Source organism: Phyllostomus discolor, chromosome 14 (genome assembly GCF_004126475.2).
Source record: "Phyllostomus discolor isolate MPI-MPIP mPhyDis1 chromosome 14, mPhyDis1.pri.v3, whole genome shotgun sequence".
Taxonomy (NCBI): domain Eukaryota; kingdom Metazoa; phylum Chordata; class Mammalia; order Chiroptera; family Phyllostomidae; genus Phyllostomus; species Phyllostomus discolor.
The window spans coordinates 30,850,921-30,876,364 of NC_040916.2; the positions used below are offsets into that span (position 1 = coordinate 30,850,921).

The window sequence follows — 25,444 nt, forward strand, 5'->3', positions numbered from 1 at the left end:
TCCCTTTTCTTTCACAAACACTTCTGTAATGACAATAACCTGAACCTTCTTTTTTTTAATGTTTCATTTATTTATTTATTTTTAGAGAGGGAAGGGAGGGAGACAGATAGATAGAGAGAGAGAGAAGCATCAATGTGTGGTTGCTGGGGGTCATGGCCTGCAACCCAGGCATGTGCCCTGACTGGGAATCGAACCTGCGACACTTTGGTTCACAGCCCGCGCTCAATCCACTGAGCTACGCCACAGGGCTACCTGAATATTTTAATAAAAGCCATTAGTCTTGTCTCTCTACACTAGTGTGCTACCTAACATCACTCCCCATCATTGCACTGAAAGTGCACACGCGCTGCCACGTAAGCTCACTCACTAACTGGGCGTGGGTGGGGGGGCCCCAAGACCAGCGCTCCGGGTGTTACTGGTGCCTCAAAGCACTCAGACTGAGTTGAGGGGCAAACGAGGGCCCTCCCGCCAGCATTGTGGGGCTGTGAGGCATGGGCCCGGGTACCGTTCCATCTAGGAGGTAGCACTTGGCCTTGAAGTTCGTATTCTCCTAGAGCCACCACCCCCGCCCCCCATCTTGCCTGGTGCCCCTGAGTTCAGAGCCACTTCTGAAAGGAACTGGCAGTTTTCTGCAGAATCGAGGAGAAAGGCCCCTGATCCCTGGGTTGGGTGAGGGAATCTGAGGTACTAACTCTGTTTTTGTTTGTTTTATTCGCTTTTTCAACCCATGCTCTGGTTTCAGCTCTATCCCTACTCACACGCCCACAGCTCCTGGTGGCTCTAATTCTGAGCCTCTTTGGGGTTCTCGGTCATGAACCCGCCTTCCTCCTCACTGACCATTCCCTCCTGGGTTCACTCTCCAGCCTGCTGTACACCGGCATTTCAGGGCCAGACTCCCAGTTTCCACAAAGAAAACTTGGCTTCGTGTCTTCTTTCTACCTTGAGGGTGTACGCCTTTCGGTTTGGTTTGGATTTCTGTTAGTTTATTTGTCTCTTCACTGTCCTCCGTGGGGCTGGCGAGAAAGCTAAGACAAAAAATCACGTGTTCGGCATACACTCCTGAACCAGGACTCCAACGGCCCTTTCTGTTCCCGACACACTTCGTGAACCGTTCTGGCGTCTGAGAAAAAGGACCTTAACTCTTTTCTCTGCAGCTGTTAATGTTGGACCGTTTCCTTCCTCAGGACGCCTCGCTGATGGACATGAACTCCCTCAGCCCCATGATGCCGACGTCCCCTTTATCGATGATCAACCAGGTCAAGTTTGAAGATGAGCCGGACTTGAAAGGATCTCTTCATCACGGTGGACGAGCCCGAGAGCCACGTCACCCACGCTGGAAACCTTCATCACCTACAGGGTCGTCACGAAGGTGAGTACGCAGCCGACATTGTCTGGGGCACGGCTGCCGCCTCTCGGCCCGTCAGAAGTGCCTCTTGTTCCTGCTGCCTCTCGGCCCAGGAGAGTCTTTGCTCAATCGACCTCTGCGTGTCTCAAGCATCTTGGACGTCACGTCCTCGCTACACTTCACTCGCTCTGCCTCGGATTGGCCAGGCTCCGTAACAGCCCCTCGCTCCTTAGCCCTTGTGCTTCTTAAGATAGAGCCTTGTAAGTTTGGGGTTAAAAGAAATGGGAAGAAATATCTTTGGGAAAGAAGAGCCCCCACTGGTTGATACGAGAACAGCAGGTTGAGAACACGGTTCGGTCTTTTCTAGTCCCAGTTCTCCGGAAGGTGACAGCCACTAATGTCCCCTGTTTTCCAGAGAAGGGCTGGCGGTGTCCGCATCTTACGCAGGAGGTAGATGCTGCCGCTGGTTCTCGGTGATTCCAGGGCAGAGCTCGAGCCCAGGGGCCCCCCACCTTGGACAGGCTGCCCAAACAGACTCTACCTCTGACAAAACAAAACCACCCTGTACAGTGTAACCATTTTAGAAGGAGTCCTGTGCACACCAGCAGCCGGTGAGAACTGCATTTTTAAGTTATGCTAATCTGTGTATGAAGCGTCACCCTGCATCCCTCTTGGAGCTGACAATGTTTTGGGACCATCTTCCTGTGGTCGCCCCGTCCGGGGCCGCTCCCACCGCCCTTCCACTGTGTGTCATCGCATCCGGGTGACAACCCTGACCTCTCCCCTCCGACCCTCCCGGCCCTGCCCTGGGCCCCCGGTCCAGCAGAGCACCCAAACGCTTTGGTGTCACACCGGGGGCACTCCCACCCCGTGCCCAGCCCCGGCGGGACTCACCTCTGCCCCCCTCACGGTGTCTGCCCCCCTCACGCTGTCTCCGCACCTGGAGGTCCTCCTTCTGTTGCCGAGTGTTCCTGGGGGTCCTCACTGTCCTGACCCAAGTGCACGCCCGCTCCGCTCTGTTCCGGTCGCCCTGCCAGCTCTCCGGCGGACAGCTGCTGTTTCCTTCTCAAGACACCACTCAGGAGGGTGCCCACGCCTTCACCCCCCGCTCCTGCAGGCTGGCAGTCCTCTTCTGTTCCCTCCACCGTTTTTTTTATCCTCACCTGAGGATACGCGCACTGATTTGAGAGAGAGACAGAGAAACATCGATGCGAGAGGGAAACACCAGTCCGTCGCACCCCGCCCCCTGTGCCCTGCTCGCACCTCAACCGGGGAGTGAACCCGCAGCCTGGCTCTGTGCCCCGACTGAGTATCCAACCTGCAACCTTTTGGCTAGGGGATGACGCTCCAACCGCCGGGGCCACGCTGGCCCGGGATATTTAGTTTTGTGTGTATTCCCCGTGAGTGTGTGAGCCCCCCAAGGGGGGTCGCTGTATCTTCATTTTCCACGATTCCAGACACGATCCTTAGGCTGCGCTAAGTCGGGAGTTTACCTTTTCAGGGTGAATTGCCTAAGTCAGGGTGAAGGAGCCGGCGAGGGAAGGCATGGTTAGTCTCCCCGCCATCGCAGGGCTGTGGGGGGTTGAGTCCCGACTCCTCCCCTTCCCTGCTCTGTGTCCGGGGCGCTCGAATGCACCTCTCCAGGCTGTCTCCTCGTTTGCCACTTGGATGACGGCCACCCGTGGGAGGGTCTTTGTGAACACTTCATGTGTGCATGCAGACACACTACTAAGAACAGCGCCGGGTTTCTCCTGCCACTGCTGTTATAATTATAATCACCCCTTGTCAGCACCTTTTCCAGCAACGAATCTGTGGGACTGAATTATTGTCTCATCGTTCGTCTCTCTCAGAAGGACGTTCTTGACAAGCCCGAAACGGCCGTCCTGCCGATTCTCACTTTCCATTCTTGTGCGTTCCCGCGCGTCCTCGCCACCAGGCGGCGCTCTCGCCAAGTAGCTAAGGGCCAGTTTAAGGCCGCGGCCCTCCCGGGCTGCAGCCCGTAGGATCTGCCCCCGTTTTGTGCGCCAGGACCCTGCTCTGCGTGGGCTTGCCAGCGCTGACGCAGCAGCGTGGCGGCCAGCTGAGCTGGGATTTCACGCCGGACAGTTGCCCCTCGCGCTCCACGTGTTTCCTGTTACACGTCTGTGCATCCCTGTCTGCCAGTGGAACTCTTACGAGCTCGAGTTTCTTTGTTCTCTTTTTAGTTCTTTTTTACTCCATCCTCATGTGTAGACTGAGCTTCAATGCGAGATCGCGCAGACTGTGCATCGCAGGTACAAGTCGAGCATGTAAACACTTTGTGGATGTAAACGATGTCATCCAACATAGTATTCCCACTGTGATCCGAGGCTTCATTTCCTCATGTACTCACCGAAGCTTTATTGAGTGTCAGGTTTGTCTCGGGTGCTTGTAGATTAAGATGATATCGGCAACCAAACCAGACGTATCCTGCACCCCTCTGGACCTTCAGTTATGTGCTTAATTACTTGACTATAGTAATTAAGTAATTAACATGTGATGGCAGAGAAATATGGCATTTTTTTAAAAGAAATATGTTCTCATTTTTTAAAAGATTTTATTTATTTATTTTTAGAGAGGGAAGGGAGGGAGAGAGAGAGAGAGAGAGAAACATCAATGTGCGGTTGCTGGGGATTATGGCCTGCAACCCAGGCATGTACCCTGGCTGGGAATCGAACCTGCGACACTTTGGTTCTCAGCCCACACTCAATCCACTGAGCTACGCAAGCCAAGGCTAGAAATATGGCATTTTTTGAGCATGGGGTACCCCACTTAATTTCGAGGCTCAGAGGTGGTTTCCTGAGACTTTGTTTCATAAAAATTGATATTGATGGGCCCTGAGATCGTAAGGATTGAGCACGCACACTGGTACTTAGGAACCCTTAAACATGACCTGCCCGTGAATAATGATGCCAGGAAGCCCTGGTTCCCGGCACCTGTGGCCCCGTGGGAAATGACCTTCCACTCTCCAGGCGGGACTCTGGGAGGGGACCGCCCTAAGGAAGCGCTCTCTCCTTTGGAGACCGAAGGCTGTGCCCCCCACCCCACCCCACCCCACCGCTCACTGCACACAGACGTGAGACCCCACATTGAATGAGGGTCTGTCCTCACACACGCTCATCGCGAAGACGAAACACGAATGCCTGCCCAAGGGCAGGTGGGGCTTAGAGTATGTTCTTGACTCTAGATTCGTGTTCCCTCAAAAACAGGTTTCTGTATCCTCAGCGCGAAGAGTCACCGTCCTTGACCGCAGGTCAGGGTTTGTTGAGTGAATTCCTTTTGGGGTATCGATCACATGAGGCCATGAGTTCTAAACTCCGTGGCCAGACATAAGGCATTAAACACCACTCACAATATAACACCCGTGGAAAACTGTGCTGTGGATTGGAAACATGGTTCGTGGTCCCAATTCACTTTTTAGATCGCACATACTTTCGGAGTTGGAGACCGGTCACCGGTTCCCATCACGCAGCTTTCATCTGTCTTCAAATGAGCCCCGCTGGCCCCTGTCGACGGGACAAGGCCGCTGTCCTTGCCCTGGGGGATTAGGGATGATCTGAAACTCCCCCAATGGTGCTTGTTTTCCTTGCCAGAGCCCCACACGCACCTTACAGCCTTTCGGGGGCCAGAGGCAGCCGGACCGGGGGACGGAAGGCCCCCTGCCTCGAGGCTCGCGCTCACCCGCTGCTGCAGGGACGGGAGAGGGCTGCTTCTGGTCCTCGGCCACGAGGGCAGGACCGGCTGTCACGTGGCCGCATTTTACATCCTCCTCTTGTCTTCCGTCTCCTTAAAGTGCTAGACATTCTTGAGGGCACAAAAAGCTCCATCTTTTTTTTTCCCAAAAAGCTCCATCTTTACTGCTCAGTTTGTGAGTGTTTTTAATTTTAGCTACGCCATTTTTTCCCCTTGGAAATCAGCAGCGAACCTGGACATCTGTGCCTGGTACAAGAGGTGTTCAATAAATACTTTTTAATGAGCGCCTCGAAAGCACGACTTGTGTGCATATGTGTGTATGTTCGCATATCTATATGTGTGCGCACACCAACTCGTGTATATTGTTAAACTGTGTTTCTGCTGGATTTAGTCTTCCTATTTTTACCATTTCTATAACACGCGCCGCTTTGCATAACAGTCAGGACTTTGCCGTGTTCCGTGAGCATTTAGTTCTTTAGGCTCCCGCATCTCATCTACCTCCACTTTTTCCACTGAAAAGGGAGTGTTTTACTGAGATACATAGCATGGTGTTCCAAACAGTCATTTCAAAAGAATAAATCTTGGAAAGTACGGCTTCTGTGAGCCTTATTTCCTGACGGTTAAGTTGCTGGTGACCTGAACCTCTTCATTGTACGATTGCATGTGTCTGTGTGTGAGACCGAGGTTTCTGGTGAGCGTGAAACGTGGGTGCCATGTGCTGCGTCTTCTTTCCTCCTGCAGCAACATTTCAACCCTAATGTTGCTGCGTATGATCTTTAATGTGCAAAAATTCAGTTAAATAAGATGTTGGCAGGCGTGACTGTCTTCCTCTGAGAGGTGAGTGCGCATGTGTGGGTCTATTTTGTGTTTGGCTGGAAGTTCGGGCAGTCGGAGGGGGGTGGACAGTACTGGACCCACATTCTTGTCACATGTGCTGGCGTAGGTCCCTGGTTTATTGGGAACAGATATATTAATATATTTGCTTAATTTTTAGGAGTTAAGCATATAACTCAAAATAAAATTCCTTGCGAATGACAGGAACATTTTTTTTCCACATCAAGTCTCCATTAATAACATTTTTTAAAACAGTGGGCAAAATCACTCTACAAAATGTTAGAATTTTCATATACGGAAAGCAGGTTTTAGCAAAGCAATCCATTTGCACAAATTCCAGGAAAACATTTTTTCGCAGTTATGTTCAAATTCTTTTCCAAGTCGCAATAATAGACCTTTCCTCAAATTCTGAATTCTGATCATCTTGAGAAAAGACATCTCTTTGAAACCTAAATTCAGAACACACTTTCTCGTTAGCAGGAAAGGCATGCCAAAGATGATCGCTGTTAAGTCTCGTGGAAGGCAGATGGTAACTCTGAGACAGATTTTTTTCAGTTTGGATTTTAAACTCGAGTGTGATGTTTGCTTTCTTTCTGGAAATACTGGAAAGTTCGCTTTGTTTCATCTGCTACATGAATTGATGACTGCAAAAAATAAAAAAATGAAAAAGCCCAGGCTGACAAACACTGAATAATTAGAATTTGTTCATGTTTCTTAGAGACCCACTTATTTTAGAAAGTCTAAAATATCAGCAGGCAAACGCCTCCCGTCTCTCTCGCATGTGCTGTTGCCCGCTCCTGCTCCCCGCAGACGTCCCGTGGGGAATTTGACTCCAGCGAGTTCGAAGTCAGGAGGCGCTACCAAGACTTCCTCTGGTTAAAAGGAAAACTGGAAGAGGCACACCCCACCCTGATTATCCCAGTAAGTTGACATTGTTTGTCATTGAATAGCTACTGTCTTGTCTTGCGAACCGAGGAGGTGCTGAAGACCCAGTGTCAGGCCTTGCCATTCAGTGTAATTCATTCATCTTGGGAACGGTTGTTTTTGAACTTTTCAGTCTAAGTACTTCTCCATCGAAGTACAGATTTATTTATTTCTAACCGTTGTAGTGTTACAGTGTGGTCATTTTTGGCGTTAGCATTGTGAATTTTGAGAATTATTTTGATGAGAAGTGATCACAGGTGCAAATAGTCTTCTCCCATGGAAACATGCAGAATTTCTTACAATCCTGTGCCACCTGACGCTCAGGTATGGCTTTCACTTTTTTTTTTTGCCTCAGCCGTTGCCAGAGAAGTTCATAGTGAAGGGGATGGTGGAACGCTTCAACGACGACTTCATCGAGACGCGCCGGAAGGCCCTGCACACATTTCTGAACCGAATTGCCGATCATCCAACTTTAACGTTCAATGAAGACTTCAAAGTTTTTCTTACTGCACAAGCTTGGGTAAGGAATTTTGACTTATACAATCCTTCAGTGCCTATGTGGCTGGAAGATGGTACGCCTCCCCTATTTACCCGTGTAAACCAGACAGCAGGGTCCTGGAATTCAGAAGAATTTTGAAATGTCGGAGGGATACCTTCAGATTTAACCCTGTGTCAAAGCTACATGTAAACATTACAGAAACCTTGTACCTTTCTCACATCCTACATACTCACATTTCTCTTGGTAGCTGACTTTTTCATTCATGCATAGCCAGTACTGAACATATACAAATATATTTATTCCTTTTATTGACACTGTTTTGAGTAGTAATGAATATTTTAGTTAGGGCTTTTCAAATTAGAATAAAAGTCATTATTAAATGGATGGATGCAGTGGATAGATGGATGGAATGATAGGTACCTAGATAGATAATGCAATTTCTTCATTTCCCTTCAATTACTATTTTTGGGGGGAGGGGACTCTAATTTCTACTCTACATACAATATATGTTCCTCTTCCTTCTTATTTCTAACTGTGAAGATGGAATTCATCAAGTAAGACCCTGGATAGGACAAGCAGTCAGTATTAAACAGTTACTGACTGATGTTGAGTTGATTTAATCAGCCTCTCAGTTGTTGCCAAAGTGGTGGAGGCTAGAAAGTGGTTCATCTCCGTCTTCACGTGAGTTGAGTCTGCGGCCTGACTCCGGCACCAGAGAAGCTGTAGGGACCCTTGTCTACAGCCAGCAGTGGCTGTCACGGCTTGCCAGTGTGGCCCGTGTTGTCTCTAATGGTGTTTACACTGCTGAGTGCCGCTGGAGCTCTCCTGGGTAGACACGTGGTCCGGTCAGACAGGGCGCCTGTTCTCATCTGCACGCAGAGTGATACCGCCTGGAACGTTTTTTCTGTGTTGCCAGCCTGTCTCTGTCCCTCCTGGGTTAACTGTGAAACAGCTAGTGACGTGTCTTATAAAGAATCTTCCTCTGCAGCCAGTCAGCCAGTGGAGGGAGGTGGTATACCAGTTGGCCCACTCCAGTAGGTTCAGGAGCTACAGTCAGGGAGAGTTTGTATTTGTTTACAGACTGTCCTGGGGACTTAACGAAGACAGCGGGTCAGTGCCTCAAAGAGAAGCCTCTGGCATCAGATGCCACCTGGCCCCGAGCCCTGTCCGTGCTCGCTGCTCTTGGACCAAGGACAAGCCCCTCCACTTCCCATGTCTCTATTTCGTCCTAGAAAATGAGAGTAATAACAGAACCTTCCTCATGGCACCGTGAGTTATGTATATAAAAATGTGAGGATTGGCCTGGAATCTATAAAACTTGCAATACATGTTTGCTATTATTATGTTTGCTACTACAAAGTTCATGAAGTTTCCCAGTGTCTTTTGTCAGGGAGCGGTTTAGGCTCTGAGCAGTGTTCTCTCCATCATCTTCCCCGTGAAGTCCCTCTATAAAATGCGGGTTGCATTCCCTCTCATCCGTCTCCTCAGGAGCTTCCTAGGCACCATTCTCTCTATAAACCTTGTTCTTCCAAAGACCCGTGCCCTGAGGAAACACGGGTACGTGGCTGACTTTGCAAAGGGGTGTTATGGAGGAGACAGGGGATGTTCAGGAAGAACTCACCCCCACAGAACTCATCTGCTTCAAACTAACGTGAAAAAATAAGATGTATATGAAACACTTTCATTATATTCTTCTTCTAAGTAGGGTTTTTTTTTCTGTTGAGTCTTGGAATGTTGTTGCTTGCTTGACCACAATTTTTTTAAATTAAATTTCTAGGAACTGTCTTCTCACAAGAAGCAAGGGCCGGGGCTCCTCAGCAAGGTGGGGCAGACGGTCCGCGCCGTGGCCTGGTCCGTGCGGGGAGTGAAAAGCCGCCCCGAGGAGTTCATGGACATGAACGACTTCATTGAAACCTTCAGCCAGAAAATCAACTTGATAGACAAAATATCTCAGAGAATTTACAAGGAGGAAAGGGGTATGTAGGTCTCCGGTTCGAGACTTTAACGTTGCTTACTTTCTGGGGGGTCTTCACACCCGAGAGTGCGGTCAGACAGCGGGAGGGTAGCACCCCTTTTCCGGCCTTTCCCAGAGCTTCCATCTCTCTGCCCCCTGCACCAGTCCGTGCCCGCCTGCTGCCCACGTACCCACGGCTGCCCTCCGCGTGTCTGCACCGTCGTCTCGAACTCCCACTCTGATGGTTCCAGGCTTCATGTCTGAGGCTTGCCCCGTCTGGTCAGATGGTGTTTCTTGCCTTTTATAAGCCTGGAAATCTTTCCTTGCTAGCTGGACTCGATGTACCCAGTACAAGCAGCCATTTGAATAGTTGTCACGTGGCGGTGGAGTGGGGGAGGGGACGTGTCCCTGGGCCCTGTGATGAGGTCTCAGCCTCTGGACTGACCTTCACGAGGTCCTCAGTTTCTCCTTCCCTTCGTTGGGATGGGCTGGCCCCAGTGGGCGGGGGCTGGGGATCTCCCTCCCTGCAGGTGGGCATGGCCTGGGTGACGCCCAGCAGGTGAGCCCCTGTAAGCCATGTCCCCTGAGCTCGGACCTTGTCACAAAGAGCCGAGTGCCCTGGCTGTTTCAGGGTGCTTGTCCCCCAGCCCCCGAGGAAAGCCGGCGTGGCTCCTACTGGACACGTACTGTGGGAATCTAACCGAGCTGAGCTCCCGGGGTAAACCGCACAGACTCATGGGGACTGGGGCCCCTGGAGTTCTCACCCCTCAGAGTTGCCCACCAGGCCCCGGCAGATTCTCAGTCCCGGCCCCAACCCCCTGCCCAGCCTTCCCAGCCCTGGTCTCCACTCCCGAGGCTGTGTGCCGGCCAGGCCCGATGCCCGTCTGTCACTCCATTCCCCAGGACAGCGGTCGGTCCTGAGTCCTCCCTTCCCACGCGGGGCCAAGAGAAGATGTTGATTTTCAGCCTGGTCAGCATTTTACGGGTCGTTAGGACCTGGTGGCAACTTCCAACGTCCTTCTATAAGGAGTCACATGACTTAAGTTAGAATTTCCCCTTCAAGTGTCTCTTGTGCCCAGACGTAGCGTGCACATTCCCGACTCCTGCCTGCTTCGGAAGGCAGTCACGGCCAGTCCAGTCAGGCGCTGTGCTTGCTCCCACCTACAAGTAGCACTGGTGACGTACGCCCCGTGCTTAAGATTTGGGGTGCAGTGGCATCGAGTTGGTCTGCATGTTCAACATGGGCCATAACTTCGAGTCAAAGCCGTGCGGTCCCAGGAAGCAGTGCTTCCGCGTGTCCGAGTGACTTGGGAAGGGGCACGTCCTCTCTGTGCGGGGCCTGTCCGAGTGTGACAGACAGATTTATATGCTGGAAAACAGGACTTTTTTCTTGTTTTTCTATCATCAGTTCCTTTTTCTAGTTTCTTTCTGTCCTGGGTTTTTTGTGGGGGTTTTTTGGCTTATAAGTTCAAGTTTATTCCATGATGTTTTTTTCCTAATTCCATGATGACTTTTGCTAATTTTCCAATTGCATTTACCTATATTTAAAATAGATGGTTAAGTGATAAACTATATTTCCTAATATACATTGACTTTAGAAATGAACTACTTACAGTCCCTATATTGATGGTTTGGGGCATTTTTTATTGTTTGTGCCCCCCTCCCCCATTAAACTGTAAGTTCAGTCAGGACAAGAAGGGGAAGGGTTTGTTGTGTGTCTAGTATCTAGAGAGTGTCTCACATGCAGACGGTACTCGATTAAAATCTGTTCAGGGACCGAAGAGCTAAATGAATGGGCGTCAGTGGCTTCATCAGGGAGCAGTTGGCTGCTTCTTGCCTTGTCCGTGCACGGACACTTACTGAGCTCGTCGTCGTGACAAAATACGGTTTAACGGTTTGCTTAAGCCTTCTGGGTCTGCCCTTGTCATCACCATTTGTCACTTTGTTTTGAATCCCAAGAAGCTCATTGTTTTAACGAGGTTCTGTGATTCCAGTTCTGTTAAGTAGGTTCTTGAAGCCTTGCTAAGTGGGATGGCAATTCAGAGAGGCCCCTGGAAACCCTTGACACTTAAGAGGTTTATTGAATATCCACAGGCTTTGGGTCGGCTGTTGCAAGGCGGGAGGTGAGAGATCTCAGGTGGACACTCCTCTGTGGGAAGTGCTCAGAAGGCGACCTGGGCTTTGTACGACAGGCTTGGCAACTCTGAGCTCTCCTTTCAGGGAGTCAATGGATTTCTTTTCTTTTTTTAAGATTTTATTAATTTATTTTTAGAAAGAAAGGAAAGGAAGGTGAAAGAAGGGGAGAGAAACATCAGTGTGTGGTTGCCTCTCGAGCGCCCCCTACTGGGGACCTGGCCCACAACCAGGGCCTGTGCCCTGACTAGGAATCGAACTGGCCACCCTTTGGTTCTCAGGCCAGTGCTCAGTCCACTGGGCCACACCAGCCGGGGCACTGAGGAATCTCTGATCTCGAGAGTGTGAAGCCCACCCACTTGTGAGGATTCCGTTCGGCATGAAGCAGTGCTCTCTTCGGTGGCTTGGGGAGCCGAGGTGGCAGGGGCGTTGTGTTCACAGTCAGATCAGCAAGTTTGGTGATCACAACCAGTGGTCTCTCTTTGTATTTTTTAATTCATTGTTTCTTTGATTGTGTTTGTTTTGGGCCCCCCAGTTTATCTGGCAGGTTTATACCAACCCCATGTTGTGCTGCTCATCCGAGTGGAGATTAGAGGAGGGACGAGGTGCCCGTGCTGTGAGCTTGCCGTCCAGCGAGGCAAACGAACACATTAACAGACAACCACAGTGCAGCTTGTTAAATGTTTGCAAGTGACTGTGTCTGAGCGCTCTGTAAGCACACTTTCTAATTGTACAGAAGCTCTGTATTTATTTTATTATTGAAAAAGAAAGAAGGGACTCCTACCTTTTGGGACAGCGTGGATGGAACTGGAGAGCATTATGCTGAGTGCAATAAGCCAGTGGGCAAAAGACACATACCATGTGATCTCACCTATAAGAGGAAGCTAATGAACAAGATAAACTAAAGGACAAAATAGAACCACAGGGATGGAAACAGGGAGCAGACTGACCAGAGGGGAGGGGGAGGGGGGAGGGGCATACTGGTGGGAAGAAGGGGAAGGGCCTAGACATAGAACAGGTGTGAGTGACCGGTGGGCGTGGAGGACAGGGTGGGGATGGACTGAGGGAGTGGGGGGTTGGGATGGGTGGAGGAGGACAAAGGGGAAAAACTGGGACAACTGTAGTGGGATAAAAACTTAAAAATGATTTAAAAAAATAAATACTGAACAGATTAAGTGACACACGTTGAGATATACACAAATTGAGAACAAAAATAAAGGAGGATATTTTCTATTCTAGGAACATTATTTTTCTTTAAGATTTTATTTATTTATTTTTTAGAGAGGGAAGGGAGGGAGATAGAGAGAGAGAGACAGAAACATCAATGTGCAGTTGCTGGGGGTCATGGCCTGCAACCCAGGCATGTGCCCTGACTGGGAATCGAACCTGCGACACTTTGGTTCACAGCCCGCGCTCAATCCACTGAGCTACGCCAGCCAGGGCTTCTAGGAACATTATTTTACTCCGGCCTTCCTTTAAAATACAGGATGGGCCTAGGTAAGGAGAGTGATTTGGGAAGTGGTCTAAGGTCATGACACCTAATTAACCTCATTAGGTGACCACTGACATTTCCATTGTTTGAAATTTTGGAAATATTTTTTCAGTTTACTTTATTGTATAAACTCTTGAAATTATAATATTTTAACTTAGAGCAATATGACATTACAACTGACTCTAATGAGTAGAAGATGATTAAATGTAGAGAATTTAGTTTTATTTATATGGTTATCAGGCAAAAAAAAAAAAAGCTCGCTTATACATTTTCTCCCATAAAAAAAAAAAAAACTGTTGCTAAAAGTTGATAGTGTGAAAGCAAAAAATGTAAAAATATTCAGATTTTAAAATGAAATTCAAATTTTTGCATAAATGGCTTATCAAGCATTGAACAGTCCTTTTGTTATTCATGTATTCTTTCATTGATGTGAAAATATTTATCGAACACATTATGGATCAGGCTTCGAGACTTAAGAAATATAATAAGACTCAGCCTTTGTTGTAAGGCGCATATGGCCGAGGAGTGTGTCATTGCTGCAAGCCGTCCTGGCAGAGCGGGGTGGTCGGAGCGCAGAATTGTAACAGGCTGGAGGAGGCCTGGAACGTTATGCTAGGCTCCCTGAGGACAAAGCCTCTCCACATCCGTTGGAACGGGACCCGAAGAGCTTTGCTTAGACTGTGATTTAAGGGACTGAGCGCAGTTTGTTGGACACGGTGGCGATGGCTGAGGGATGCAGGCGGCGTCTGCGCGCGCAGGAGTCGGGAGAGATTCACACGGGAGCGAGGATCGGGGCTTCGATTAAAACCTCTCTAGGAGAGAATCCCAAGGGTTGGATCCCGAGAGGCAAGGTGAGGACGGATCCTGAACTAGAACTTTCCAATTCCTAAAGAAGTCCGATGTTTACATTCTGTGACACGAAGGGTAAGGAGGAGAGAGACGAGGTCACAGCCCTTTGCAGGAGTGCAGGTCGGAGACGCTGATGAGAATGGAGGGGAGGGGAGGCAGGCAGAGGGACCGGTGGACACATAGCAACGAGGAAGATCCGGGGGACCTGGTGGCTGACCGGCTGTGCAGCCGGGAGCCCAGGGTGCAGCCGGGACTTTCGGCTCAGCTCCCTGCGAGCACTTACCACCAGCCGTGGGAGATGGTGAATCGGGAGGAGGGAGAAAGAAGACGAGGTTTTCCTGTAGGTCAAGTTGCTGTGGGACGCGCAGGGGCCGTGCGTGCGTGTCAGGCAGACGCCGGTGAAGAAATGGTGAGCACACAGGTGCCCCCAAGCCAGGACACTTTCTAGAAGGAAAAGGGACTCCATTACTGCTTATGCCTGGACAGTCCTTGTTGGGTCGTCGCTGGCCAGTTATTCTGAGCAGACCAGCGTGACCAGTCGAGTTAGTGAAGGCTGATGTCCCACTTCCCGTGTTCGTGTATGAGCACATGGGCAAAAGGACGACAAAAATAAGCCCCTTGCTTGCTGCCTCTATCATCAGGGATGTTAAAAACGTCCATAAACGGGAGAACTTTTTTTTTTTTGCTTTGTTTTCTTTTTAGAATACTTGGACGAAATGAAAGAATATGCCCCGATTCATACCCTGTGGGCGGAGTCCGAAGAAGACCTGGCGGACACCCTGAGCGGGGTTGCCAGCTGCCTGGCCCGGTGCTGCACCGCCACCGAGAGGCGCCTGTCGGGGCTGCCCGAGGCCCTGCTCCCGGTGGTCCACGAGTACGTGCTTTACAGCGAGACGTTAACGGTAAGAGCGCTCCGTTACACTTGCGCCTCAGTCCCGGGCCTGGTTCCAGGCTTCCCAAAGGCAGCTCCCACTCGTGCATTTGCACCCCCGTCTTCCCGTCCCGGTGGGAGGCTCCGCGTGCAGATAGAGTGCCCATGTGCGGTCGCCGCACCAATGAATGGATGGGCGGAAGAATACACCGGTGAAAGGCAGGACCGTTCAGCAGTGCCGACAGCAGTCTGGAAGGTTATGCAGAGGGAGATCTGAGGCATCCTCCAACACGATTTAGACAGGGAATAGGAGTCGCTTCTCCAACCTTTTCAATTTTTCAAAAACTGGCAGCACGTCGTGAGACATTTCTTTCGGCGAGCGAGTCGCTCCCCCGCTGCTGGGTGGTGGCGCATTGGCTCCGGCAACACAGTCCGTGTCATTATGCGCAAAGCACTTGAGCTGGATCTCCATGTTTGCTCTGCCTCCTGGGCGCCTCTGAAAAGAAATCCTTCACGTGGAAATGTTTCTCTGCCACTGTTTGAAAAGGCTTTGCTCCCTCTTGGAGCCGAGTTTTGCATTTAACCTCCTCCGTTCGAGTGAAGGTTCCCAGATAGCTGGGATTTAGCGGTGCAGGCTGCTCAGCTAATGCGCTTCACCCGCACCCGCACGGGCTCGGCCTACAGAGCCGCGCGCGGGCCTGGCGTTTCAGCGCTGCAGCGGGGCCCCTGCAGCCCGCGCGCGGGCAGATCCCGCCTCCTCCGCCGCTTCTCACCCACGTCTGCTTTCTGTTTGCATGCACTCTTGATTTTGGGGTGGGGGAGGTATTCTTTTAAATTTTGCTTCTAACTTGGTAAGAAAAGCTGTCTCCGCCTCTCAGCAGGTTTATGGTCTCTAGGCTTTCCTCTCACAGAGCCGTTAGGCATCTGGTGGCTATGTCGGGTTCCTGCTGTCCCTTGCCTTCCTGGGGTCGTGCCGTGGACACACCCAGCTCACTTCCCCAAGGGCTCGCATGCGTCCCTCCTCCTCCTCCTCTCTCCGTCGGTTTCCTTGGCGACACTCCCGTTGCTTGACTTCATCATCGATCCCTGCTTTGTGTGACTGTTCAGAGAAATGATTTGTATTATTTAAAGTCGTGGATTCTGTATTCTTTCCCCTTATTAGACGGTTTTGCTCTTTAGCATGTCAAGATGGAAATCATGCAATTTACATCATGTATCGTTGAAGGCGTGGGGACATTATCATAGCAGCTAGGAAGCATTGTTTTTTTTTTTTTTTTTTTTTTTTTTTTAGGCCCTCATTCGATTGTATTATTTGTTAGACTCCGGGGTACAATCAGTGGCACTTATGTGGCCGTCTGCTTCTGTGCTCCAAGGTGGGGGGGGGGGGGTTCGGTGTGAGCTGAAGGAGCGAAAAGCACGTGCCTCGACGAAATGGTGACACGGGGGTAATTTTTACCCATTTCCTTCTGAGCCACCAACCTCTTACCTGGCATTCCTACTTACAGGAAGCACGGTGCCTTCTATTTATGGAAACAGACCTTGGATAAAGGGGACCAAATTGCCATCCGTGTCATTGGGAAGGGGAGGGGTCTCTGACATCCGTGGCAATGAGCCAGGGACATCAGTATAAGAGAATGCACGGTCATTAGTTGATTTATGTAAGGATCGCTTTAACATGGGAGCGGTCTTCCTCTCCTCTGAACGCGTTCGGGGCTGTCCCGTGGGTGCAGAACCGGACCCCGCAGTCCTCAGGGTGCTGTTTCCCCCACAGCCTCTCGGTTCTGCCCCGGGTGCTGCAGGGCCTTCCCCTCTGGTCCCTGCCGAACTAGTTTGCGTCTAGGTTCCTCCCTGCTTCTGAACACGCCCGAGAGGCCTGTGTCTCGTGCAACCCCTTGTCCTGTGTGTCTTTCCTTTAACTCTCCCCGGTGGAACCCTTTTCTTTCCCTTAACCTGTTGAGGCCACGTGTGCTCGCGACGACAGTGTCATCATCTGGCTGACACTAGACGCCCCGTGAAGATGCGTGCCAATCACGGGAGCCCTCGTTCCTGTCCACGAAGCCCGAGCAGGCTGTCTCGGAGGGAAAGTGCGCCCCCAAGGGGAAGACGCGGTAAAAGACTAGCAAGCACGGTCAGGGTTCCAGGCGAGACCTGCATGCACTTTCCTCCGCAGAGGCGGGCTCGGTGCCGCGGCCCCGACCCAAGAAGTCTCGGTCATTTAAGAAACCCTGTCCGTGAGGGAAGAGGCCACGGTTTCTCATCCAAAGCGCGGCTAATTGAGTCACACACATATATATATATTTTAAGCTACAGTAAAATCTTCAGATGCGGATGCACCCTCCCGTGTTCTGGCTCCCTGCGGTCACGGACTGACGGGCCACACGGGGGGAGGGGCGGGGGGAGCCAGGTGAAAGGGCGGCCTGTGGGCCCAGCAGCAGTGAGCTCCCGCCGGAGCCGAGCTTGCAGGGCTCCTGCTGCCCGCTCGTCGCGTTCTTCGCCCTTTCTGAGGAACTGCGTGTAACAGACCCACACCGGTGACACGTGCACTGGGAGAACTAGAGGGGCGATGAAAAACCTTTCCAAATGCTTGCTTTCAGGTTGGCTTCTAGAGATTAAAATGATTTTGTCAAGTCCTGATGGCGGTTTATGTTCTGAAACGTGTGCTTTTGTTATGCGAAGATGACCGAGCCCGTGTGTTCTCCCCCCAAGGGTGTCATGAAGAGACGAGACCAAATCCAAGCAGAACTGGACTCCAAAGTGGAAGCGCTGACCTGCAAGAAGGCAGACGCGGACCTGGTAAGTGCTGGCTCCTCGATGCCATTCTGCACCGAGCTGGCGAGGGAAACCTTTATTAGGAATGAGAACTCCGTTTCCAGCCTCGCTTTGGAGCATTCGGCAGATGGTACCAGCATTTCTCTCAGAACCTCTCCCCAAATCCGTTATGCACTGGGTCCCCAGGGTGCCTGTGAGCTTAACCGCGGTGCTCATGTGCCTTCTGTCTTACGCCGTCTCTCACGATGAGTCAAGTACGAAGTTAATGTTCTTGAGCTGGAGTGCTGGAAGACGGTATGAAAAGTACCTAGCATTGCTCTAGAAAGTTAGTCAGTGCTCGGTATGTAAATCCACTTATCTAGGTTTGTAAGATATTTTTACAAAATACATTGGTGTTCTTACACACTTTTGTCTAGATATTGTAAAAAACGTTTACAAAGGTGAAGTATCTTTGTTTTCAAGTTTAGTCCTTTTCTTTTTTTTTTAAAGATTATTTATTTATTTATTTTTAGAGAGGGAAGGGAGGGAGGGAGAGAGAGAGAGAGAGAGAAACATCAATGTGCGGTTGCTGGGGGTCATGGCCTGCAACCCAGGCATGTGCCCTGACTGGGAATCTAACCTGCGACACTTTGGTTCGCAGCCCATGCTCAATCCACTGAGCTACACCAGCCAGGACAAGTTTAGTCCTTTTCTTAAAAGACCTTTGTGTGAAAATCCTCAGAGATAGAAAGAGGACCAACACTATAATGAACTCAGACACCCGTCGCTGGGCTTCGTTATTTCCCAGTATTCACTCAAAGTGTTCCATCTGTTTTTCTCGTTTTCTCCCCTCTTTCTTCCTGGAGTATTTTCAAAGGGCACTTTTGTTCTAGACAGTTTAATCCCAGGCATGATATGACCACCCACAATATTTAGTATCTGCGCTTTATCTCAGAGTAATGCTATCGGACTGGGATGTGTGTTCTCATGTTGAAATTGAGCCAGAGGCTCGGAAGAAGCAATGGTGCGGCTGAGCTGATGCAGCTCTGAGCAGAGATGGGGTTGGGCGTGACGGGACCACTTGCCTGCCTCAGGCCACGCTGCCCCTCGGAGAACAGATTTACTCGGGAAACGATTAGTGCTCTGATTAACTTCTCTTGAGTTCTATGAAAGAGACTTTCTTAATCTTTTTTTTAATTCAAGAATGTAGATGAACATTGAGTACACTGATGGCAGGTGAGTAGGGGCATCCTTGAACCCCCCACTAATCCGTAGTATCCGAGTTGCCCCGTCGAAACTGCTTTCATGGCTCCCTCACTTCAGTCATTTTCTAACCTGAGCGATGATGCCCTCGCTGGTTTTCTTTGTATTCCCTCCCTCTTTTTTTTCTTTTTTTTCCCTTTCATTTCCCTTTCCTTCCTTCCTTCCTTCCCTTCTTTTTCTCTTTCTTTTTTTCTTTTTCTTTTTCTCCTTGTCTATAACCTAAGCGCCAGTCTTACAGGCAGGAGACTTACAGGCGGGAGACAGATAGGCCAGTCTTACAGGCCGGAGACTTCTGTCTGTCTCCCGAGGCACTCAGCCCCGGCACAGGGCTCAGGCCAAGGCAGCCCGTCTGGAAACAGGCGGGGAGTGAATGAGCGGGAATCGCGCTGGCCGGCAACGGTCTTTATGACCCATCACAGCGCTGATGGCTTGAAGCAGGAAGTCTCTACAAGCTCGGCCTCTGTGCGGCACACTGAGACTCCACTGAAATGTGCCAGCGAATTGTCCTCATCTTTTTGGGTGATGTCCATTTTCAGACTCAAGTTCATGCTCCCGAAGGGGGTGTGAGTGTGGCATGGGCAGGGGGTGGGGGGCTGCTGTGAGCAGAGGGAAGGAGGGGTCTCTCCGAGAGAGAAAATACCAGAAAACACCAAAGCAGCAGGACGGACCCAAGATTAGCCTCCTCTGTTCAATAAGGGGGTGTGTGCGTTACCTTTTAATTTTGTGGAGAGTCCATGAGAAGGAACAAAAATGGGGAGGGGGTGCTTATGCACAAATTACAATCATATCTTTTGAACCGTAGATATTTTTATGTGTGAGATAATTTTTAAAGACATTGACATTACTGATTAGATAAAAGTGTGCCCTTGACCAAATACTTGAAAAGTAAATTATTTTCAAGTTTCAGGAGACTCGTCAAATGGCTTAAAAAACCAAGCATCTGTTCAGAATGGCTCAGAATCATATCTGAAGTGGGAAAGGAGAACAGCTGGGTCTATTCCAACTGCAAAAACACAGGAAGAAATAGCTCGGGCCCAAATACGGCCCGGCTTTCCCAACTCAGCTAAAAAAGCACGGTTTTTTTTTTCATTTGACTTGCAAATATTTTGTCTTTTGCTCTGTAAAAGCTTCCTTGATATCTCATTATAACCTAATGCTCCATCTGTATTTCCGGCTCCGTCTCCATGCATGCCAGGTACGCTGGCGAGAACCGTGTTTACCAAGGTCAGGGCTGTGCTGTAGGATGGAGGCATTTGAAACCTCAGTTGTCTGCATTGTATTTTGTGAGATACTTGTAATTAACGAGCATTTGAAACGGAGACCTCGCACATACTTTTCTGTTACCCATCAAAACGGATCCCTCCTAAAATGTATGAGGACTGATCAGAGGACTGATCAAAGGACTGGTAAACGGCACCTCTCACGCCTCCAAGCAGTGCATTTGTTTACAGACCTCACTTCGAAACCCCCGTGTGCGATGATGGCATCTTCCAGAGAAACCTTCCTCGTGAACCTGCCGTGATCGGTCCCAGACCCACCGAAGGGAAGTGGCTGAGAAATATGCAGGCTAGGGTCACCATGGAAACGCACCCTTGTGAGGTCCTTCTAAGGAGCCATCCTTTGCAGTCACCATGGCGACCCTGGCAGAGAACCGAATATAGCAATCTAGCCTGGTTGTTTGCCATGGCAACTCAAGCAAGGCCACTTTGGAGACCACCCCGGGGCCATTTCTATGGAGACCCGCTGGGGCGGCCCTCGCAGGCCCATCCGAGTCACCTCTGGGTGCAATGCTGCACGCAGACCCCGCAAAGCAGCTCGGAACACGCAAAGGTCATTGAAAGAAATGAAGGACGAGGGCCGGGGAACGTTACAACGATCGGGTAGAAATGCCGCGGTGATGTAACCTTCCGGAGGTCCCGCTGGACGCGCAGGTGATCTGTCCGTGGGCTTCCTGGGGTGCAAGCGTGGGGCCCCAGTCCGTACCTGGGCTCCGACTCTGTACCGGCTGCTCGCCAATGCCTGCGATGATGGCATTGTTGTTCGTTTTTCTCATCCCTCAGGCACGCCCACCAAAATGATGTGCTTTCCCGCCCACTAAAATAATGTGCTAGAGTGAGTTTCTTGATTTGTCACCGGGGCAGTTGTGGCATAGCTGCTTCTTAGGGTCTGGGGTTTGCAGCTCCTGTCTCACCATGAGGAAATCGGCGGCTTCCGAACGACCCCCACCCCCCAGACGCTTCCAGCGCGCTCACGTGCAGGTCGGCTCAGCTGCTCGTGGAGAGTCTGGTCATCCCGGCTTCCGAGTCATGTCGACCGTGGGTCGAAGCCTAGCTCGTGTGCTTATTAAATCTGTGACCTAGGACGCGTTTCTTAGCTGCTGCTGCTGCTGCTGCTGCTGCTGCTGCTGCTTTTTTGCTTCTTAGCTTCTTTTAACCTTGTTTTATCGTGTATAATTTGGGGAAATTATTGGTACCTGCCTAGCAGGCTTATTTAAAGATTGAATAAGACAGTGCAAGACAATGATTTGGATGAGAGTAAGCACTCAGAAGCCATTAGCTGCTATTTTTTAAAATTAATTTTATTTTTGGAGCAAGGAGAAGGGAGGGAGAAAGAGAAGCAGAGAAACATCGATCGGTTGTCTCTCATGCATGCCTTGACCGGAGACCAGACCCATAACCCAGGCATGAGCTTTGACCGGGAATCAAACCAGCCACCTTTTGCTTTGTGGGACAATGGCCAACCCACTGAGCCACACCAGTTGGGGAAGCTGCCGTTGTTTTAATGTCCAAGATGGGTCCTGTTTGGTGACTCAGTTGTTGTTCCTTGAAGAACATAGAAGACACCTCATGTGGGTGGATGTGCTGGAAAGTAGGAAAACCTCCAGCAGCATCCTGGCCGGAGGGGACCAGGTTGTGGTGCAGAGAGGAAGGTGCAGGGGAGGTGGGGGAGTGGAGGGCAGGTGCAGGGGAGGTGGGGGAGTGGAGAGCAGGGTGCAGGGGAGGTGAGAGGTGGGGGAGTGGAGAGCAGGGTACAGAGGAGGTGGGGGGGTTGCTGTGAAGGCAGCCTCAGTCCAGTGGGAAGGGGGCCTCATCATTTGTCAGGAAGGAGGCAGCGAGGACCCAGAGGGAGCCCGGACCGAAGAGGTCAGTGGTTGTGAACTTGCTGGGGGCCATGAACTTGAGAGGGATGCAGGTGGAAGCCTGACTCTGTAGCATGAGGGGCAGCCAACATTTCAAGCTGTTAGTGACTCTTAGCTCTTCTGGCCTGGAAGGAGGGCAGGCAGTAGCACGATAAACCGAACTGGAGCCTAAAAGAAGAAAATCAGACATGCGCCGTTTCCTGCCATGATAAGACGACATTTAAGGGAGGGGTGTCCAACAAACACTGTCCAGCCCATGTCACCACCCACCTCGTGAGAGACCCGTGGCAAGCCCTGGGAGACAGGAGGCCGGCATCCAGGGGTAGAGGCGACCAGAGATAAAGGGCCAGTGCAAACTGACAGTGCACAGCCATGCAGGAGGCGTGTGGAGGCACGGGAGTGCTGGGGAGCAGCGCCATTTCAAAGGAGGGGCAGGGAAGGTCTTACCAGCAGGGGGTTAAGTCACACCTGGAAGAGGTGAGGCTGTGACCCACCTGGGCCCAGAGCGTTCCAGGCCAGAAATGCCTGCGCGTTCCAGGAGAAGCCTGGGGACTGGTGTTGCTAGGACAGAAGGAGCAAGCGAAAGAGCTGTGGGCAGTGGGGTCAGACAGGTGGCCAGGGGTCAGATCCAGCCCCAGGGTGCGGTCTCAGTGAGGCAGGAAGAGAGCAGGTGGGCAGAGGAGTGACACGAAGCTGTAAAGCAGCCACTGACCCTGGGGAAGACGAGGATGGCGTGTGTGCGGTGTGTGCGTGGCATGGGGGACGCCGGCACTGGAGACGGCGGAGCTGGGCCCCGGGCGGAAGTGCTGGGGAGTGAGTGCTCAGGGTTGCAGCATATTCTGAAGGCAGACTGCTTGCTATTTTGCAGACTGTGGACTGGGAGCCGGGAAAGGGTCAGAGACGAGGTTTGGGACTGAGCAACTGGGAGGAAAGAGTCTCATGCGCTGAGATGGGGAAGCCTTTGCAAAGGACAGGTTCAGGAGACATCAGATTTGGACATGGACGCTGAGGTGTCCATCTGATTCCTGCGTGGACATGCCGACTAGGGAGTCACATACAAAAATCCGCATAAAAATTCAGAGGCCGGGAAGGAATCCCCCTGCAGGTATATATTTGGGAGTCGTGAGCAGACAGTATTTCGAGCCATGAGATTTGTGGAGGTCACTAAAGGTGTGAGGTCATTCCCATGACTGACCCTTGGCCCACCTCGATGTGCAGGATCAGAGATGGGGCGTCTGGGGGCGGGGCCAGGAAAGGGGAGGGGCAGAGCTCCAGCTGTTGGGAGGTCACTGGACCAATACGATGAACTAAACATGTATTTGGGGTCATTCAGCCTCCCTGAGCACTTCTCCATTTATGAGGCATTAATAAGATCAGCTTGAGGCGAAATGACTAAGATGAGCGTCGATGATAAAAGGTATCAGGAGACATTGACAGTTACATCATGGGCCCCGAAGAGAAAGATATTCCAACTGCTCAGTCCAAGTCGGAGAATTCTGGCCGCGGAGCTGGAGGTGCAATGAGAACGGGAGTAATGAGGAAGCTCAGCTCTCCGGAGAAACTTGAGGTTTTTGCAGTTTAGTTGTAAGTTTTCAGAGCCGGAGCTTCTGTTTGAAAATGCTTATTCACTTCACCGCTTAACTGTAAGATAAATAAGGTTCATCTGCGGTGCCAAATAATGCTGCATACCCACTTTATTTTTATTTTTCGTTTTTGAATGGGTTATAGTTTTTCCACTCAAAGCAGCACTCAGATATAAATGAATATGAATACATTTGACATTTAGCAATATGTGCACAGAATCTGAGCGTTGGATCTGGAAATAATGCCATCTCTGTTTAGCAGGGTATTTCTGTGAGCAAAAAATAAATTTGCATTTTCATAAGATCATTATAGTCCGGATTTGCATATAGCCACATTCAGTCGATACAAACAGACACCAAATGTATTCAAGCCGGTCCTTGCTCTGTGTGACTAGCTATTTTTGAACCAGTATTTTACTCTTATCTTCAAATAATGGTTATTAATCTTCGCGTGCTCTTGATAGCGCCCCTCGCGCTTCACAGAGCAACACTGCCTTCTCTCTGAGCTTTAACAGAATGATAATGTTGATGTAGCTTCTAAGAGTGTGTGTGTTTGAGGGACAGGGTGTGAGGCTGCCACTGCCTTTCCCCGGGTATTTTTGTCTTACCTTTGCCTCCTGGCGTTTTTACAAATTATTTCTTTCTATGTGTCTCGTTTCCTAGTATCCATTTTCCTCTCTCTGCTCCTTTTGTGTGTGAGAGAAACACACACAGACACACACAGATGCCCACACACCCACACACTCACACTCACACAGCAGTGGGTGAAGGACACGCCCCAGTGGGAGGAGAAGGGGGTTGGTCCCTGTAGATTTCTTTTTATGGGCTCCTTTTTATCAAATATAAATGAGTGTGATGCCTAGGAGGCATCAGCACACCTCACACCTCACTGGCCGGAGCCGTGAGAAATCCACGGACAGACCGCTCCCTGGAGCAGGCATGGGACCGTCAGAGTTGGCTCGGACCAGCCGCAATGCAACCTGTTGCAAATACCCGGCAAACAGCTGGGGCTCCAGTGGGAGGTGGATCTCGGGTCAGCAACCTGTAAATACGCACCACGCATGTTTAACGCTGCAGCGTGTGGGAGGGGCCGACACCCGCCGGGCGGGAACCGGGGCCGGGTGACCAGTGACGCCTCTCCCTCTGCGCCTTCCCGGCGGGCCCCTCCCTCGGGACGGCACAGCTGGAGTGGGGGGAGGAGGACCCACGTGCTCCTGCTCACACAAGCTCCTATGGGGTGATGGTCGATGTTCCATCAAAGAGCAGCAAAGGCAGCCCGACCCTGTGAATATGCGTCCGTCGAGCCTGGGGCACCCGTGTGGAATCCGGCCTCATCACTCCTCCCCCCCCCACACCCCACCCCACCCTGCCGCCGGTCTGCAGGCCCCGGCTCTCCCGTGCACAGCGCCCCCGAAACGCATTCACCGCGAGGCCTTAAACCCCCTCGCGGAGCCGCACGTGGTTTCGGCCGCAGTGCCGAGTGCCTGCCTGTGTCCGGGGGGGACGCAGGGGTGCCCCACCGCCCTGCTGAGTCAGCTCAGCTCTGCAAGGCAGGCGCTGTCTTCCCGGGAGGGTTGTCAGATCAGCACGTGAAACCCGCAGCCCGGCCTAACCAGGCTCAGATTATCAATGTTTTTACAAATAGCACTAGAGGAACGTTCTTTGAAGTGCATATCAGCCATTTCGCTCTTCCAGGTCGAAGTTTGGAAAGTGGTGTCTGTCATCCAGCTTGCTAGACCTTCATGCTGTGTAAAAAAAAAAAAAAAAAAAGTCTGCAATTAGCTGGAGATTAACGGTGGCCGCTTGCCCTGGCTGCGCCAGAGTGTACCGGAGTTTCTGCAGACCGCCGGAAGGTGTGTGGGACCCCGCAGGACACTGCTACCTGAACCGGCCCTGGGTCTGCACCGCGGGTCTGTAAGGAGGGGCCTTGTGAGGAGGACCGTGGGCCACTTCGTCCTGAGTATCTACAGAATGGACTCCGTCCCGCTTCTCCTTCACGAGGCCTCGGAGCGAAGTTTCCTTCACGTCTCACTCAGCAACAGGGTTTCGCTTCTCCGGAGCTGTTGGCTTTCTCCAGCCGCCACGCTGGGGGTGTTACA

General features: G+C 51.1%; 1 protein-coding gene across 1 annotated transcript in view; it reads left to right on the top strand.

Moving 5' to 3' along the window:
* Nucleotides 1-1,184: 1,184 nt before the first annotated feature.
* The window catches only part of SNX7 (sorting nexin 7), a 46,709-nt gene continuing 22,449 nt past the window's right edge, over nt 1,185-25,444 (top strand). The window contains 8 exon segments of the mRNA XM_028503011.2: nt 1,185-1,283; nt 1,285-1,329; nt 1,331-1,369; nt 6,701-6,811; nt 7,170-7,334; nt 9,091-9,289; nt 14,444-14,643; nt 17,319-17,405. Of these exon segments, the coding sequence (XP_028358812.1) occupies nt 1,197-1,283; nt 1,285-1,329; nt 1,331-1,369; nt 6,701-6,811; nt 7,170-7,334; nt 9,091-9,289; nt 14,444-14,643; nt 17,319-17,405 (933 nt within the window). The 5' untranslated portion in view covers nt 1,185-1,196.